Raw genomic sequence first — 20664 nt, 5'->3', positions numbered from 1 at the left:
TTACACAAAAGAACCACACTTTTTTTCTTGACCCTCAGACATATTTTGTTGTGTATATGTAGTGTAGGAACGCCCATGTAGCACCCAGGGTATGCCCCTTGATGGAAATCAATGCCGAGCAGCCCTCATGATACTTTATGTATCTTTAGGGCTTCTTTCCAGCATAAATATAGTTGTGCACTGGAAAGGAATTCCCAAATTAACAAAAGGCCCCAGTTGTAAATAAACCCAGTGCAATTTCTTAGTAAATCTAAGTGTTGGAAACAGGGGCTGAGTTCCACTTGCCAAAAGCAGGTGAAATTCGCCGTTGGAAAATAGCCCAGTAATATAGGAATAAGTGCATAAAGTGGTGCAGTGATAATAGGGCTGCCTGTTGTTTCCCATTACTGGGTCATTATCTCTTGAAGGCACAGTAACAGTGGGTAGATACTGCACCATGCCGGTAATTCCAGTTGCAGAGATATTTCGACGCAGTGCGCATACCACTTGGACATTGCCGCTATGTGGATATTCACATTCCTTGTAAGTTTAGACACATACACTAAATTTTGCATTGTGAATCCCACATTTTTTGCTAGAAGAAAAACTATGTGGAGGAAACCATTACAAATGGTTCGGTTTACTAGAGTGTGGATTTTGCGCACCATTTTTAATTTGAAAGGTCGAAATGGGTAATCATTTCTAGTTGCGGTTTTGCCACACGTCAAAATGGCAAGTTTTGCCAAATTCCGACTTTTGCTTTCAAATCAAAATCCTTTAGGCAGCATCTGAAGGAATGAATGTGTATGTGGAAAGACACCGAGCCTCGGCACAAATTTTGCTCCATTTGAATCTAAAATTGTGGATACAGACCGCTTGCTCCCGGCTTTAGATTCAGCTGATTAATCCTGTAAGTGGCATAGCATGTTGAAGTAAATGCGGACATTTGTTGTGAATAATTCTCTATCATCCCTCAGTTTAGGGGGTCTAAAATGCGTTGTTGCCCCCCGTTGAAAACAAATTATATGTAGAGAGAAATAAGCAAAAATATTTACATGCATTTGCACATTTCATCCTTCAAATAAAGGGCAGAATTTCCAATGCCTAAAATCCAGCAATGTAGGGCAAGTCATACCCCCATGTATTTCATAGACTGTGGTGCATACTGTTTGAATTCCGGGCGAATTACTGAAAAGTAGTAATGTTATCAAAAATGTTGAAATATGTCAAACATATAATGCAACTACGTTTGTATAAAGGAATGCCCATGTCAAGCATCCATTTGAAGGTGACCTGATGCATCTCTTCCGAGTTTCACTGTGACTGAATCCATTAAAGAGAGATTTTATCGCTTGGCTCTCACAATTTACAGAACAGATTTAAGTCACTGCTAATAAATGTGACTACATTAGCTAAAATATCACACCCCTCAGACCAAGTTAAATGGTTGGGAAAATTGTACTTGTCAAAACCATGCACACCACTTCAATATTATGATCCGTTCTAACATTTCCTCTTGTGACATTCACCCTCAGGACAGAACATAAATTGTCTGTTCAGATTTGCATTTCCTTGTCCATGTTTTAATTTCAAGAAAGCAAGGCTGCTGCTATGCACACAGTGAGGGTTGTCCCTGTGCCACTTAAGGCTATGGACATCTACTTGTCTCTCTATTAAACTGCAGGAATTTCAGAAGCCATTAAAGCACATAGCCGCAAAATGTTACTGATGTCACAGTGCCTGCTGCCTGAGCCAATGAATGAATGGATTAAATAATTTTATAGAGCGCGCAATACTCGAAGGTGTCCTAGCGCTAGGTGAATCAATGGCTGAGGAGGGAGCATCAACCAAGTTAGGTCTGAGAGACCTTGTTATTTTCTGGCGGAAAAAGCCAAGGGGCAGATTTACAAGGAACTGACGCATCTGCATAGATGCGTCAGCTACCTTGAGTCACCTTCAAATGTCCTTGCACCATCATGGATGTGCTGTATTTACAATACAGTGCACCATGGTGCAAGGAATTACAGATGCGTCAGAAATTCTGACGCATTTGTTGGAGGAAAAGTGACGCATTGTTAGAATTTGTCACAATAGTGACGCAACTCCAGCAATGCGCCAGAAAACATAGGTAGGTCCTATGTAAAATGCCGTGCGTCAATCCTTATGCTTGGTTTGAGCAGGCGTAGGGATTCTGATGCAGTCAAGGCGTAGATTGACGCAGTGAAATCTTGTAAATTTCAGTGCGCCAGTACTTCGTGGGTTTTTGCATGGGAACGCCTACCCTGCATACATTATACCTGACGCAGGTAAAATGTGACGCAGGGCTTTACAACGTGATGCATCTGCCTAGATTGAAATGGGGCGCAACTCTTATACCGCTGCTGCATCACAAAAGTGACGCAACGGTGGCACAAAAGTGATGCAAGGGGCTTGTAAATCTGCCCCCCAAATCTTTAGCTGCTTTCTGAATAGCTGCGGGCTGTGTTGGGATCGGAGGGCAAGACAAAGGGAGTTCCATACATTTCCCCCCAGAAAGGTCAAAGTTCTGCCACGGCAGTTTACTCGTTTAATTCTGGGAATCAGGACCTTATGCGCTGAACTAGATTTCAGTATTCTACTGGGTGCATACCAGGTAAATCGCTCCTAAAAATAGCCAACAGGCAAGCGGAAAGGAATTTAAAGTAACAGAACATAATAGAAGGAGCTGTGTAAAATGAGTTTTCTTTCTACTGCTCTGTTGTTCTAGGAGGTAGGCAGTCAAAATATCGAAATTAAAATATCGATATACAATAATATCGATGTTTTAATTTCGACAGTATAGAATATCGATGTCCAAAAAATCGACAGACAGAATATCGTTTTTTTAAGGTATGTATGTTACTAATATCGAATTTTACTAATATCGAAAAATGTTTTAGTGTTATGTATTTTAATATGTTGTTTATATGTTTGTTAAGCATGTTTTGTAATGTATGTTTGAAAATTTGTAAATTTGTTTACATTTTGCGTTTTAGTATCAGAGCGGGTTGTGGGTTTATAGGGGAATAGGGTGGGAAGTAATTTAATAATAATTAATTAATTAATATATGTTTGTAAATATTTTTAATTAATAATTAATTGGTAATTAATTAATATTAATTAGTTAATTAATTAATATAATTTTGTACATATTTTTAATTAATAATAATTGGTAATTAACTAATATTAATTAGTTAATTACATTAATTAGAGTAATTTTTTATATATATAATTTTTTGTTATTGTTAATTAATTAATTGGGAAAAAATAATATTAATTATTAAATTTAATTAATTACAGCTAATGTGCTAATATATTTACTTTATTGTTATTGTTAATTAATAATTAATTGGTAATTAAATAATATTAATTAATTTTGGGTAAAGGAGTATTTTTAGGGTTCAGGGTCAGTTTTCAGTTTTTGGGTAAAGGGGTATTTTTAGGGTTCAGGGTCAGTTTTCAGTTTTTGGGTAAAGGGGTATTTTTAGGGTTCAGGGTCAGTTTTCAGTTTTTGGGTAAAGGGGTATTTTTAGGGTTCAGGGTCAGCTTTGGGTTTTTGGGTAAAGGGGTATTTTTAGGGTTCAGGGTCAGTTTTCAGTTTTTGGGTAAAGGGGTATTTTTTGGGTTCAGGGTCAGTTTTGGGTTTTTGGGGTACAGTTGTACAGGGTAAAAATAAAATACATTTAAATTAAATCAATTAAATGAAATTAAAAAAAATAAAATTACATTAAATTATTAAGTTTTTAATTTATTTTAAATGTATATGTATTAGTTTTAATTTTTTAATTATGTTTTAATATTTTTATTTAATATTTGTAAAATTATATGTATTTTAAAATTATTTTTACATTATTATTAATACATTTAAAAAACGATATTTTTAATTTCGATATTTTTGTACTACGATATTAATTTTTCGATATTTTTGTATGTAGATATTCTGTCTGTCGATATTATGTCAGACATTCGTTCTAGGAACCATGATAATCAGAAAGGGGAAATTTATGGCAAAACCTTTTTTTATTTCACTCTTAAGGTAGTTATAGAAAAGTTTGAATCTTGATTCATGTTTCTACACATTCCGAGCCACTACAACTTAAAAGAAAAACGAATATCAAACCAATTTTAATATATTTTTACAGCAAATATCTAACAGCTTTTTTATGTGTTTCATTTTGCACTAGAGATTCTACATGTATTCCTCATTTTTACAAACATGCTCTCTGTTTCTTATGAAGGTGCAACGAACCAAGGATTAAAGTGGTTTGAGGGAACGGTGATGGCAAGCCCTTCAATCGTAGATTTTGCAAGTCACCTCAGAGTTCCAGAAACTTATAAACAAAATTGGCCTTTGGCCTTTATATGTTCTAGTAAATTCTCAGTGATGTGACATCATTATGTTGTATGGCAGGGGGCAGGGGTATTTCATCCCCTATATAAGAGGGCTTGACAATATATGCATGTTTACTCTTGCTCACAAATGCCAAATTTTGCAAGAAAGCAACTTGTCATAAAAATGCAGAAAGTGCAGGAAACATTAGTTATCTCTTTTATAGAAATGTCATATTCTTAGGGGCATATTTACAATTACTGGCGCATTCCTGCAAATTAGCAGGGATGCGCCAGTGATTGTGCGCCACAGCTCCGCCACCCATGGTGCGCCGCATTCACAATGCGGCGCACCATGGGGCAAAAATGGCACAGATGCATGACACATCTGTGCCGTAAAAGCGGCGCATTGCTGGAGTTGCTTCGCAAGCACGACGCAGCCCCAGCAATGCTCTGGGGGGGCCTATTCTGCCAATGCTGTGTCAAGCCTTACGCCTGCTTCAAGCAGGCGCAGGGTTTTGACGCAGCATGGGCCCCAGAGTGAAATCAGCCACTTTTAGGAAGTGTTCCTGTGCAGGAAGCCCCCTCCTGCGCGGAACGCCTTCTTATGGCGCAGGGCTTTACAACGTGACGCATCTCCCAGATGCGTCACGTAGTAAATACTTCGCACCATGGCGCATCTTTTGCGCCGCCGCTGTGTCACAAAAGTGATGCAACGGCGGTGTAAAAGAGACGAAAAGGGCGTGTAAATCTGCCCCTAAGTACTTAGCATCTTTACGTGCAGTTCAAAACATTGGGGTTAGAAAAATAATATGCATGGCGGCAAAACTGGTCCTTATGTGGCATATACGGATGGAGTTGTTCTGGTCTGCCAAAACCCAAAATTGTCATTGGTTTTTGACTAATTATTTTCAAGTTGCACAGCACAGGGAATCATCCTCATGCTAAAACACGATTGTTATTAGCTAAAAACTCAAGACTGGAGGTGGTCCCAATTGCTCAGAACAGATGTGAGGAGTTACACAAATAATGCACCTTGCAGAAATAGTTTACAAAATAACAATCCTACTCAAGAAATGTGAAACCTTATGAGTGTTTTTTCCGGGAGCCGGTCAGTATATCCCAGTGCTCATGTTATAATCACTTGCAGAACTGTGGCTAGAATTGTATATTTCAGTAAGAGTCGAGGCGCGATTTAGAGTTTGGCGGATGGACTACTCTGTCACAAACGTGTTTTTGGGTCAAAACATGTGCATAGAGCCTGCTTAGCAGAGACAAAGTGCATAGTGTCAAAAATCAGACAGCAGAAAATAGCAGCAATCATGCAAAAAGAATCATCTTCCCTAAAGGTAGTATTCCAACATGATATGCATGCACATGGCCTCATTTTTCAAGGAAAAATTAAATGCCCAACAAAAGGCTGAGAAAGTTACAAAATCCGACTAATGCACACCTTGGTTCACTAGAGCATAATAAAGCATAACAAGGACATATACATTAATTTTTAAATCACTAACTATTTCTTCTAAGCTGGTGGTCTTCCGCTGCTGAGTGAGTGGCTGCCCATTATTGAGGGAGAATTGGTTCACATGCCTAAGATTTTCCCACCAAACAAGGATGAAATGGCAGGCCAAGGGCAGGGATGTATTTGGAGTTCTTTAATATACGAATGAGAAATCCAACGCTGATCCACATATGACCTTCTGTTTGAGGGAAAGGCTGCAAGTGTGGCATCAGGTTATGGGATGGCAATAATTCATACAAATGTGGAACCTTTCTGTTCCCTTCAGTATCATCAATCCAATAGTTAAAGCACAGTTGCTAAGGTGTGATCTAATCATTTCTAATTAGCTTAAGGGTAATTAATCAAATATGGCATGCGGGTCTTGAGTAAAATTAACATCATGTAGTCATTCAAACTAATGACAATAGTAAGGTCTCTAACCGTGATGACTGGTTCATATGATACAGTTTGATTCTCTTTAAAAATGGCTGCTCTGCTGTCTCCTACCCTCTCTGAATGCCTATTTGAAATAAGATTTTATATCATTTTGGAACTACATTTTCGGGTTTAGAGATATCTATTAGCCATGTCTCAGGCAGAAGTAAGCCATCAATATTATTTTGCGTAATTACATCATTAACTTCTACTGCACTCTTATTGGGGGAGAGATTGAGGAATTCCTAAGAATAATAAGTACATCAAGTGAATGTTGTAGCAAACTGGCATAGTGACTGGCTTCTGACTGCAGTCACACAAGGATGAGTTGCTTGCTTTTGGTGAGTCCCCAGTGCAGACACACAGTGTAGCTAGTGGGTTAAGGCAAAATGATGCCCCTATGAAGAATATAACGAGGAGCCTCAGAGTCTCCATAAAGTTATGGACTGCCATTGGTCTTGGGCTGATTGGGGCCCAGTTGAAGGTTTGGGGTCCCCACTGCACCCCATGGGCCGCAGGAACATGAGGTATGCCCCTGATTGTAGTTCATTAAGTACTGCAGCCTGACGCTGCACATGCCCAGATCAGAGCTTCAACACAAACCACTAGAGCTAAGCCGCTCTCGCAAAAAGTAGTGAAAATCAGTTCCGTACGGTTTTTAATGCATAAGCTGCAAGTGACACTTGGAGTTGGAGATGTGTGCATTCCCAATAGTAGGAATAGCATTTCTAGAATGTGTGGTACACCCGCTGCCTTTGGGGGTCATCTCCGGTAAGGTGCACCAAATTACTGAAAATGTTCATATATTAGCCTTTTTGCATGGAGGCGCTACAGAGGCTGGAATTCTATACTTGTCAAAGGAAGTAAAATTGTGTGGTTCATGCAAGTGATGTGAACACCCACAGAGTCACATCTTTCTGCATATCAACACACATTATTAGTGCTTGACCACACAGGAGTTTATGAAAGTGCTAAGAACTGCACAGAATAACAACCATGTGAGAAGGGGGTGTGAGGAAAAAGAGGTATTCACGTCAAAATATTTTCCATTAGAAGAAAAAAAAGGAAAAACTTAGAAGTGAAATTTCACTTTCCCCAATCTCTGTACCTGTTGATTTTCTATAATGCAGATTTTTCAAAGGATAGACTCAGGGATCACAGGCGATATCTGAGAAACAAAGGCAATCATCAATTTTCCTAGTCAATAGGAAATATGAGGAGTGATCAGAACGTCTGATAATGGAAGGGTATTTCTACACTTCTAAGGATTTCTGAAATGTGTCTGTCAAGACCGCCAAACTTAATACTAATAATAAATGCATTACATCATTTCAAAATATGCTTTAATTAACATATGCTTCTCTAACAATAATTTCCTCAAGCAGATATAAGGATTGAACACGTACCATGTACCATGAATAATTGTAATAACACTTGTAATCAGAATTATAAAAATATGACTAAGAATAAGAATGAGAATAATAAGTGTATGAATGAGAATAATACGTTTAAGAATGAGGAAGAAAATAAGAATATGAATGAGCATGAGAAATCGAAACAAAATAATAAGTATAAGAAAAATGGGAATAAGAATGAGACTAACAATAAGAAGCTAAGTCTAAAAATAAAAATTAGAATACGAATAAGAACAAGAACATAATTGTTGGGAATTGTTGATCATTTCGTCATCCAAAATGCCACCTCCATCAGAGCCCTTTTTGGATGTACTTCCTTCTTTTTTCCAAGCCACATGGGGTCCTTTTGAGGCTTCTTCCTCATTTTGTGACATATTCGACAGTAGATGTTCCTAGCGTGCCATCCCCTTGTTGGACAGAATATGTGCTTCTCATCACTGGTTCAGCAAAGCATTATCCCATGACTTGTGTATGTACGTTGAGCTCACAGTGGTCTGGAGCCAAATAGAAAATAAAGCCCCCATCATCAGTTAATTAGAAGATCGAGGGTCTGATTCACAATGGTAAAATTACAACTTTTTGAAACTTTACATTTATTTTGGAATTCACAAAGTCCGTTTTAACAGTATGTTAAACAGGCTCCACAGTTGGGGCGGAGATCTCCTCGCATAAAAAGATAGGTCTGTGGTATCTTTGTATGTGCAGAGTCCTCTGTCCCGACTGTGGTATCTCCGCAGTTGTACTCTTACTATTAAAGTATCATTCATTTGTGAATCCAAAAAAAAATAGCTTACACAAAAGTGTAGGTTTATCTTTGTGAATCAGGCTTAATTTGTCTAAACATGCGCCATTTCTATGATTTTCTACCCTTTAGTCCCCACAGTTGACTTTGTGCTTCTTCACCAGGGTTTTGCACCTCTGGTTCACTCTACAGTTATTTGCCTCTAGAGGGCAGCACTGCTACACTGTGCCTAATTTAGAACAATTTCCTAAACCACAAATATAACCAATCCACCCTTCAATTATTAATAGTCTTCGTTTTATTATAATGATATAAAACAACAATTTAACCATCCTCAAATGACTTCGTGTAATACTAAAACTCTTTTAAAATATTTTTGTTAGTGATGGAAAAATATTTTAATAGCATTTTACATGTTGAATTGTATATTTGTTCATCGGGCAATAATACATCCAGAAGTGTATACAGTGCTGATTTTATCGCCAACCCCCACTTAGCGTGGTTGGCAGGACAATAATGTGTGTCTTGGTCAAAGAGATCAGATAAATGGACAGCAAATTGGATTATATCATTGCTTCTACTGGCCACAAGCATGGAGATGGTGTCCTGATTGAAGAGCCCAATTGTGTGAACTTTGGCTGTAGTTAAGAGGTGATGAAGAAAATAAACCCTAAAGCCTTCTAGTTTAGCACCATGCACTAACTAATTAGATACCAAGATACTGCCGGCCTCAACACATAACCCTAACTTTAGAGGGTGTCCTGAAGGATAATCTTCATTTTGCTATCCGCCAGCAGAGATGCAACATGGGCCATAATTCTCATTTGGCCATTGTTGAACCTGGTCCCTTTTGCAGGGTCATCCCAAAATATTTTGCCTTCCTCCTCCTATTTTTCTGACCCTCTTTTTATTGGCTTTAGGACTCTGGGCCCTTCACCACTGCTAATCAGTGTTAAACTGCATGTGCTCTCCCCTTAAAACATGGTATGATTGGCATATACATGATTTCCATATTTAGTTTGCCTGTTAGTCCCTTGTAAAGTGGTATCCGATATACCCAGGGCCTGTACTTTAAATGCTACTAGAGGACCTGCAGCACTGTTCGTGCCACCTACTCAAGTAGCCTTTTAATCCTATTTCAGGCCTGCCATTGCAAGGCCTGTGGTGAAGATTGGTGTCACCTCACATTGGCATTTAAAACCACTTGCCAAGCCCTAAACTCCCCTTTCATTATACATAAGTCATCCATAGGGTAGGCACTAACTGCAGTGTGCTCTGTACCTAAAATACAGGACATATACTCTTAAGTTATATGTCCTGGCAGTGACAAACACCTAAATTCGTTTTTCTCTGCTGTGAGGCCTATTCCTTCTATAGGCCAGCATTGGGAATTCCCTTATATACTTTTTAGTGGTAATTCCTGATCAGAAAGGAGTAGTTCTATCATGTTTGGTATGGTTGGAATAGGAATGATAAACCCTCTTTAATGGTTAAACTGGATTTATCACTGCTATTTTAAAAATGTCACTTTTAGAAAGTGGACATTTCTCTGCTCTTAACTTTATTCCTGCAGCCTACCTCCAATTCACATCTGGCCTGGGTGACAGCTACACCTTTGTGCATACTCTCTAGATAGCCAAAAACACAAGATGGGTTGGATGCCAGGAGACACATATGCATTCATCTACAAACTGATAGCCTTCCTGGGCAGAGAGAGGGCAAAGTGGTTCACACTTACATTCAAATGGGCTGTGGCTTGCTCTCGCACAAAGGGCTAATCAGCAGTCTGGAGCCAGGACTAGGCTGAAAGATACATGTGCAGTTTTGTAGGCTTTTCCAAGGCACCCCTACATAAAAGGACTTTTGGAACCTACAAATTAGTACACCACTGATCCTGAAAGAAACTACGTGGCAGTAAAGGCTGAAAAGCTGAAGGATTGCCATCTTGCTGCACTTGACTGTTCTATGGGACTGCTGCTCAGCCTACTTGAACTACCCTGCTGACCTTTGCCCTGCTACAGAAACCACAAGAAGACCACTAGAGTGTCTCCCAGGGCTTGCTGGCCTGTACCCATTGGTCCCACTGGAACCCAAGAACACCAAGGACCTTGCAAACTGCCTGAAATGAGCTGTCCGCACCAGTGGAGACCACAAGCAGTGTCGATGCAGCTGAGAGTTCACAGAAGAGCAGTGTGCTCACCTCTACATGCGTCTACAGACCCGCACTGTGGGAGTCTCCAGCGTCACCTGCATGACTGCCCTGACAACCTTCACCTGCTAGGCACCCCCTCCACAATCACTATGGGGTCAACAGCTGATTGCCCTATGGCCCCACACTGGGCCTTGCAGCAGTGTGGTTCCCTGCCCCGTGGCTACAAACTGAATCAAAAGGTATTGTGGGTACAGGGGTCAACTTTCCTAATTCTTCTCTTGCTCTACAAGGAATAGCGCTGCTGGACATACTACCATAACTGATATAAAGGAAGTGCGCTAGTCCTCACAGGATTTCAGTATAACGCACACGCTTGGAGCACTGCTACATTTAACCCCTTGGCTGCGGGCCGATTCTGCCGCTGTGCTGGGGGGGGGGTGCGCACAGCGACCCCACCTCCCCCCGTTTCTCGTGTGCTCATGACGAGCTGAGTTTGTCATGATGACGCCCGTTCCTTAGAACGCCCAGCACAGCAGGGGAATTAGCCCCGCACCTGAGCGTTCTAACGGTCATGACGAGCTCAGCTCGTCATGAGCACACGGGAACCGTGTCTCTTGGCAAGCTGAGCTCGTCATGAGCGTCGGAGGGGTTAACATATTGCTCTGGTATATGAAAATTTGAATAGGTCAAATTTTTGTAATTTTTAACAGATAAATATTCTCTATGTTTCTAAACCGTGTGGAGTCTTTTTGTGGTGTTTTCATTGAGTTACTGTCATTTTAGTGGTACACAAATACTTGCCTCTTAAGTTAAGCCTGACTGCTCCGCACCAAGCTGCCAGATGGTGAGCACAGGTTCATTTAGGGTGTGTTTCTGACTTACTCTGACTAGAGGGATGGTCCCTACTTGGAAGGCTGCTAACCTCTGCCAACATGAGACCCCATTTGTAACAGCCATTAATCACAACTCAGGTACATGGATTTGTTTTGTTTTGTGTAGGGAAAATACGAGGTCTGGGCCTCAGTGAAATTATGCTGGAGTAATTTGCTAAATTGGTGAAATTTCCTGTATTTTGCATTATGCTTGTTATGCATATTTCCTAAAATTTCACCATTATGTCACTTTGCTTAATAATTGACAATTCGAATGTGTATTTTATGTTAAAATGTACAACAAATGCATGGGAAAGCAGAACGTAAAGACCTGTTATTTGTGGTGTCTTCATTGCTCCAAAATTGACTTGAGCATGCATTTTTCACTTAAAAAATAGCACAAAATCGTAGATTTGCATTTTACATAATTATATAATTCACATAATTTAGGGGAAAAATCGTGCAATTACGCAAATTTCGCACACCCCAATAAAAAAACACCTGTACATGGACGGTTTTACAAAGCAAAATGGGGGGGTCCTGCAGTTTTACTATGTTATCTCCTCATCTACAGTACAAAATTTGGCAGGAACATCACATGATGTAATACCACATCCGACAGTATCAGTATTTAACTACAGTATAACCTCTCCTAATACATATGCATTCATAATTAGCAGAAAACTAGTGACCCTCTGAACATAGAAGAATATACCATTAAAAGCCTAAGGTAGAATTTAATTGTTTTTGCACCACATCAGAATGTGAAATTGTGCTTTCTATTTAGGTACCAAACAGTGTGTCATCTTTCCCTGATTGAATGTACTGAGTAGGACAGTGAAGCTGGAAATTATTCCAGATGATTCCTACATAATTTCTATCAGCTCAAACTACAGGGGACATTGCCAAACCTATGTGTGTGCGCACACACACGCATGGATTCACACACTTTAACAAGTGAACATAGATAACAAATCTACTGTAAGTGAGGTGTCACTGGGACATATAAAATGAAGCTATTGCACTGCACCGTACATTTAAAGTATATGCCAAAGGGGTAAAGCGTCCTTTACTCAATCAAAGAAAAAAGCATCCTAACTGGATGACTGCTCATAAGCTGGACTTGGAGAGTGTCTTGCCCTGTGCTGTCCAAATGAGATCCTCGTAGACTGAGAGGAGGGAGGCTTCCCTCATAGCCGATGCCTTGATTTTGCTCTTGAAATAAGGGACTGAGGCCATATCATATAGGATGAAATGTGGTTTTTCTGCGCATCATGCTACTGACGTTTTTATCACAGTTCATGAGCACTCATTAAAAGTGCTCAAAAGCATCCCACACCTTCTTCCTAGGAATATCTACTTCATGGAGGTCCAAGCAATTTTTGTTACAATTCTTAACACAGCAGAAGAGACCTATTAAGACAATCTCAGTGCAAACTCCATAGCCCAACTACTCCTTTTTATTATGCTATTTTTTTTACTTTCCAGAACTGCTTAAGATACATTCCACAGATGAAAAGCAACTTACTTCAAAAGCATGCGCAACAAGGATACAAATAATGAACAATAATAATAATACTTTTGTTCCAAGATTCTAAATTTAAAACCTTTGTTTACAGTTTGTTCCCGGATCTGAGACATATATGTCCAACAAACGTATTTCTTCTCTGAAAACTATCAAGATGTTCCACGCATGCCCTCCCTAGTGGATTGGATACGAATCCTAGGTTAAATCTTGTTAGTTGCTCCTTGAGGTGAAATCCTTTGCCTCGTAGGAGCTATAATTTACCCAATTTAGATTTGTCGAGGTAACTAAGGGTAGGCGTAATATCTGTTTCGCGGGTGAATTTGCGGATTTTCCGCGATTTCGCGATCCGCGAATCTCGCGAAATCGTGGTAAAATCCGCGAATCAGCGGGGACGAATTTTCAGCCAAGCAAGGTTTACAGCAGCAGGTGCAAAAGTTGAACCTAATTTCTTTGTAACCTTTTACAAAAGGGTTACAAACAAATTAACTTCAACTTGGACACCTGCTGCTAATTGCTTCCTGGCACCTCGTTGCCTACTTGCAACTATTCTCTGACCCTGCTCTGACCCTTGAAGCAGGGTCAGAGAATAGTTACAAGTAGGCAACGAGGCACCTGTCCAAGGAATTAAACCTCATCAGGAAGCACTTACAGATATAAAAAACAGGAAGAAGGGAGAGGATGGCAAATACACCCATTTTGAGTTGTCAGGAGGGGTTAAACTGAAAGAGACCTTTACAGCACAATTTTCATATGCATTTTGCTAAAAATAAAAAGCTGTATGTTCTGTAGGGGCAACTCAGGAATCTGGCCCTTCAGAGATCCGGCCTCTCTTTCTTTCTCTCGTTCTCTCTCTCCCTCTCTCTTTCCCTCTCTTTCTCTCTCTTTCTATCTATCTATCTATCTATCTATCTATCTATCTATCTATCTATCTATCTATCTATCTATCTCTCTCTCCCTCTTCCATAAACGACTGCATGGGTAACTTGGCTATGCAAGCGGCTCGCGAAGACGCAAAAAGCCCCGCAAACACGCAAAAAACCCTGCGAACACGCAAAAAAACAAAAATCCACAAATTGGCGAATTTTGCGGATTGCGAATTCGCAAATCCGCAAATTCGCGGATCGCAAATTCGCAAAATTCGCCCATGCTTAGAGGTAACACATTTCTTCAGTAGATCCGTGCACATACCATAAGTTAAAAATCAGACCAGTACCTGGTTAACGTGATCCATCTTCGGACAGGGTCTTCCAGCATTGTAGGGTTTTTCTCGGAGCCATTTGGATCGAACCTTCACCCCACTCCCGCAGGACTTGCTGCAGCGAGACCAGCTGGACCACTCACTCAACTTACAGTCTGATGGGCATGGGATGATGCATGCTTCCTCAATGTAACCTAGGGATTATGAATAAAAATAAAAATCACCACTGCTTCAAAGTCACTTTACTAAAGTCCAGACACTCTTTTCCTCTTTCTTTGAAATACTTTTTAATCTTTTACAAGACAGTGTTTGAATACTTACATGTTATGAGTGATGTCTTATAAAACACACTGCCATTGTATGCCCATGGTTGAAATGTGAAACATATACTTATTTGAAAACAAGTTTGGTTTCCTTTACTTTTACTTGGTTCTCCAAGTTGCTACTAAATATTAGTTTCTGATGTTCATGTTAGGTTTTGTTTTCAGCAGCTACCTGTAATTATATGGCAAAACATGTTGAAGATGTTTCCCTATTAGTCTGATGGCTGCACATCTATACCCAGCAGTATTTCAACCAATTACAACAATACCCCCAGATGTCCACCTACAAAATACCAGGCAACCACACACAGCAAATAGCAAGCACCTAAATCTCACTGAAATACTAGCTAAGCTTGGGAAGGCAGTGTAACTACAAAGGAGCTGTCTTCTGTGAAGTACAACATGTTTATGATCCTTATTGTGGGTAACAGGGATATTGCAGTGTTAAAAATTCACCACTGATGACTTCATACAATCATTTTGAAAGTCCCCTATAGGCTTCTAGACTTCAAGTACTTTGCAAGTTACCCCCAGTTCCAATTTTCTATCACTAATCATGTGATAATGGACATAACCTTTGGCCTTATGCTGGACACATAGCACGTCTGCACATATGGGAGGGGCCTGCTCGTGTGTGAAGGACGGAAGACCTGATGCTGGGCCTCAGCAACTGTCTTCAACTTCATCATGGGGACACCTTCCTACTCATTTGTCTGCATCTTCCTTCTCTTTTGCACAGCAATTGCTATCAGTAAGCCTTGGCATTTAGCACAACACTTGCACTCCTACCTACATGCTTGTCGGTAGATGGCAGAAACTGCTCTGGCTCATAGGTCGTGTCTGCCAGCTGCTTCCACTATCTGCAGGCCCCCCTGCAGCATAGTTACATTTGGGATTCTGTTATGCTAAACAACGGGAAACCGCCGTTACAATGAAGTTTTTAACATGTAGTTCCTTTACCATAAATGTTTTACCATGCATGTTTTTAGAATGCATATGCTTTTACAATGTATGCATTTACCACGCATTTAGGGTCAGTTTCAAAGTTGTGGGGGTTATCCCCCACAAATACATTGTTTATATCTATAAACATATATATAAACAATGCGTGATTAAAGCATACGTTGTAAAAGCATATGTGTTCTAAAAAAATGCAGGGTAAACAAATGCATGGTAAAAAACATTCAGAGTATTTCCCTGCGATGTTCGGTCATACAACCCTGAACAACAGAGATTGTTTAAACTGAACATTATGGTTGCTGTTACTGTTCTTTGATACATATACACCTAAGACTCCGGATGGGAGAACACCCCCTTAGGATTCCACTGGAAAACATGTCAACCAGGAGAAAGCCTTATTAGGAACGGGGTAACACAAGTCTCTACCGGACATTATTAGCAAAGTTTCCCAGGGGTGCAAAACATGACACAAATGCTAATGATTCTCCTGGGGACACTATGTACAGTCCAGTCCTTGCAATAACACTTTTCAACTACTCCATTTAGAGATCAGCAAAAACCAAAGTTATCTCCAATATGGTTGGCATGTGTGTGTTTGGGGTGAGTAAATCTCCAAAATCAATCTAATATTTTGGAATGAGGTCCGGTGTTACTTTACAGGTGACAGAAATGTTTATTTAGCACTCCCGCTAAAGAAAAAAAACAGTGTTAAAGATGAAACTGTGGCTAAATGTATTAAGGTTTCAGTGTCTGCTCGCAATCTCGGTGTGATCTTCGATAACCAACTCACTTTCAAACATCACGTTGTGAAAGTTGCGGCCACCTGCACTACCATCATCAGGTGGCTGAGAAAGATCACATGGATGTTGCCCACAGACACCTTGAGGACCGTCGTCCAGGCCCTTGTCATCTCACGCCTGGACTATGGGAACATCCTGCTCTTAGGTGCTGCCAAAGAGGTAACCAGAAAATACCAGGTGGTTCAAAATATGGCAGTCCGCCTGATTTGTCACCTTCCTGCAAGATCCTCGGTCACTCACTACAGGCGTAACCTGCACTGGTTGCGCATTGAAAGCAGAGTGCACTTTAAAGCACTCTGCTACATGCATAAAATCATGACTGATAGAGCCCCGCGCTATCTTGCTGCTCTAGTTCAGCAATATGTTCCCCCCCGTACACTCAGGTCCTCATCGCATAACAAATTTAAAATTCCACGCATCAACAGAGCTAAAATGGGTGGCCGCTCGTTTGCCCTGTTGGCCCCATCCTTATGGAATTCTCTTCCTCAATCCTTGCGCACGGAATCGTGCTTTCTGAAATTCCGTAAGGGAATAAAAACCTGGCTTTTTAACAACTAATGTTCCTCCCTCCTTTCACCGTTCAGTTTGCTCTAGCGCCGGGAAACCTCCGGGTAGCTGTGCGCTTAATAAATGTAATAATAAAAGTGATGCAAAGCCACACAAAGTGATTTACCTGAATTTAATTTCCAGCTACAGAAATGTGCCTTTTTCCCAGCACTCAAAGCTCTTTGGATTGCTTTGAAACACTTTGGGCCTGGATCGGAGGCCTTATGACCGAGATCGTCGTTTTCAATTGCAACCGCTGGTAACAATACAACCGGTCGGAATTTAAACGGGCGGGTCATTCTGGCTGGCTTCCGACGGGCCCCAGGCGACCGGCCCGTATTCCACATGAAAGGAGATCCCGCCTTCTGAATTACGATGCACGGTTTCCGGCAGGGTTTCCATGCCGGGCTTTCCAACATGGAAACCCTGTCGGAAAGCATGTTTGGGGGGCCTTAGCAGGGCCCCTTTCTGTTTTGGGCCTCCGGTTGAGGACTGAAGGGGCGCCATAGGTGCCTCCTAGTTCATCCCTGCACCTTGTGGCAGGCACCTTGAGCAGCCCGCCACATGGTGCAGGTATTAACACAGACTCCATTCCTCTATGGGAGTTTGGGTTACAGCTGGTTTACAGCCGTAACACGATCTCCCATAGAGGAATGGGATTATGGGAGTATGCGGTCACATTGTGATTTGGCAGTTGGAACTGATGACCAGGGGTCGGTCGGTCCTGTTTCCACGGCGGTGTAATGCGAATGCCACCCGACATCGAAATAAGCCCCTCAGTGTCAAGGGGAACGTTACTGCGGCTTTAGTTGGATGGGTTAGCATTTCACTTCTTGGTATTGATGTAAAGCCCGATCTATTAAGCCAAAATAGTTGGCTAACTTGCTTAAAAACCCTAATATCTTCTCAAAATAGGCACTAATAAGAGGAAATGTTATAATTTCTTAAAAAACAACATGCATTTATTGTGTGCTGAAATGCACAGCTCACACTCAGTGTGAAGGTTCCATCCAAGTGTGTTTAGGCATAAGAATTTGTAATGGGAGGATATGCTTCCAGGATAAATCTTAAGATAGACAGGGCACACCCACCTCTGCACCATGGTGTGAGGTTGTGTGTCGCACATATAAGTAACAGGATAGGTCAGGACCAGCAGGACAATCTCAATAGATATGACTCTGTGCTGTGTTTTCAACTTTGCACATGGCAGTGTTGCAAATGTGGTCACTGAGCTGTGCTGAACGAATACTTAGCAAATCTGCCCCTTTGTATTTGTTCCTTTAACAGGTCCTGGAACATCCTCTATTTGTTTATGGAACCAATAGTTTTCTCTTCTGTACTGGCATTCATTGCAGTAAGGTATATTTATAATGTGCTGCGGAACTTACTTGACAATTACTTCTATGAATGGCACAGTTATGTTGGCAGCTTCCGCACAAGCAGTATATGCAGGAAACAGTTTGCCTAGATAGGTTTCCTCACTTCACACAGTCAAAAACGTATGACCTGTGTTAGAAATTAGAAATTGGATTTCTGGTTTCCTAAGGCTTGCGTCAAAGCCAGGCAGAAACCACAACTCTAGGCAGGGAAAGGGAGTTACACGCCAAAGAAAACCCCTGCTCACCCCCTTGGTAGCTTGGCACGAGCAGTCAGGATTTTCCCAGAGGCAATGTGTAAAGCATTTGCGCACGCACACAGCAACAACATCCTAGGCACACTACAAAAGGAACTCCACACAAGGTTATATAAAAATAGCCTTTGTATTCTCATAACACATTAGAATAGTAAACACATAACATACACTGTGCCAACTGGCACTGGCAATATTCACAAGGGATTATTTACACATGACAGGGCCACGTGGGCAACTGTCAGGATAGGCACTTAGCAGAAATTGGTAAAAGTAAAGTAGATCATAAACAGTCAACCAGTAACCACTGGTAATCACTGTGCACCACCTCAACCTTTAACATAAACTACATTATGCACAGTCACATCAGGCGCAAATTAAATTCTGCGCCAACCTCACCCGCTTAAACTCATTATGCAATCTCCTCGCTATTCTAAACACATTAGACCCTACCTCCTAAGTATAACTCACATTAGGGGCGTACCTCGCACAGTGAAACCTAATCTCACTAGCATAACCACATGAAATATAAAAATACCCTCATAGGCATAAACCATATGTAGAGGCATCAAAACCGGGTGCATAAAACATACTAAATACATTACATTTTCTAGCACCACATTGCATGAGCACATCAATCACAATAGGGCCTTGTGCCGTACAATCCCTACAGCCCCCCTGGCCAACTGGCCATCTTAGAAAGGGGGCTCAAATGCCCTGTGTCCCCAAAGTCATGGCGCACTGCCAATGCAGCGAAATCCAATTGCGCCACTGCGCAAACCTAAACGGTGCAGCTGGCACTAAGTGCTGCACAGGTGTGCAGGGATGGGGCAAATGAGTGCATCTCACTCCTAACTCACAATCCATGTCCCCCAAAGAATTGCGTCTTAACGGTGCAGCTTCCCACTACTTTCTGGGCAGCTGGGGATCTCCACTTGAGGCCTAGCACCACTGTGCTGCTTCTGTCCCTCTCAGGGACTCTCTCCAGAACTGTACAAATCTGGGCACCACTGGTCCACACCTTGGGGGAAAACCTGGCCCCTCGGGCCCTCTCGGAAATAATTGTGCCCATCAATGGAGCCCTCTGGCTCTGAAACAAATAATGCCCTCATGGAGCGCACTTGCGCTCTAAAATAAAATGTGCACTAAAATTACTTGCCCCCCAAGTGTTGCAGCTGCCCTCTGCGAGCGGGGCAGCTGGGGGACTAGGGCCTGGCACCATGGTGCCCTCTGGCACCCACGGGACCTACAAAAGAACCTTTGCCCCGGGTTGGAGCCATCTAGGCTATGGAAATCATGGTGCCCCTTGTCGGAGCGACCACCTACCACGCGGGGGCCGCTCGGGAAATGGTGCCGCCATGTCCCCTGCCCAGCCCTCACTCACCGGGCTCCTGCACAGGGTGAGGAAATCTCTTCCATGCGGCGGGGCTCTCTTTCCCACAGGTCGAGGGTATGTCCAGCCTCTCTATGCTGCGGGACCGGCAACACTCATCTTGCGGCGCGGGGCTTTCCTTCCACTCTTGGAGGCCCCACGCTGCCATCTGCGGCTGCTGCCGCCTCTTCCTCTTCACCTGGGCCCCCTCCTGGGACCATGGACTTCTGCGGGCCGCGGCGGGGCTTCTCTTAGCTCACGGGAGCCCAGTGAGGCAGGAACTGTCTTCTTGGTAGCCTTCTCCCGGTTGGGGGAAGGCGGAAGTGACACAAAAGGGGCGCCTCCCATGTTCCTCGCAAATGTGCCTGACTTCCTAGTCGCGCTGCATTGGCCAGGAGGAGGCTTCTTCCTCAGGGAAACCCGCGAGGTGGGCACCCACCCTAAGAGCAGCAGGAGAGTGGTGTGGGCACCCGTGCCTCCACCAAAAATGCAGATGCAGGCTGAGCACCTGCTGTATTAAATCCAAACAAGCGGCCATAATGCAGGGTGGGCACCTGCAATTAGATATTAAAATAAGCAGGGTGGGCACCCGCAGTGCTCGCATCACGGGGGAATCCCTCAGGTGGGTATTCTCTCTCTCTCCCTTCCCGTAGCGCCACGCTGCCACTCCTGCTCGCTCCTTCTCTGGGGGAATTAGAATAAAGCGCTCCCCAGGCGCGGGAAGGCTGCATCAAGCCTTGGCCAAGTAAACAGAAAAGAGCAAAATGGCCCAAGAAATCCTTAGAGCATCCAGGGGCCATGCTGGGCCCAGGTAGGCAAGCCCTCATGGCAGCACCCCCTGGGCCCCAGCAGCAGCACGCC

General features: G+C 42.2%; 1 protein-coding gene across 1 annotated transcript in view; it reads right to left on the bottom strand.

Annotated features, from left to right (window-relative positions):
* Positions 1–20664, bottom strand: part of THSD7A (thrombospondin type 1 domain containing 7A) — a 959544-nt gene that overhangs the window by 121964 nt on the left and 816916 nt on the right. Inside the window, exon 15 of the mRNA XM_086941983.1 lies at positions 14182–14366. Within this exon, the coding sequence (XP_086798109.1) occupies positions 14182–14366 (185 nt within the window). The remainder of the gene's footprint in view (positions 1–14181; positions 14367–20664) is intronic.

Source organism: Lissotriton vulgaris, chromosome 10, assembly GCF_964263255.1.
Source record: "Lissotriton vulgaris chromosome 10, aLisVul1.2, whole genome shotgun sequence".
In the NCBI taxonomy this organism is placed as follows: domain Eukaryota; kingdom Metazoa; phylum Chordata; class Amphibia; order Caudata; family Salamandridae; genus Lissotriton; species Lissotriton vulgaris.
Note: the sequence above shows the minus strand (reverse complement) of the source record. Positions and strands in the feature narration are given on the sequence as shown.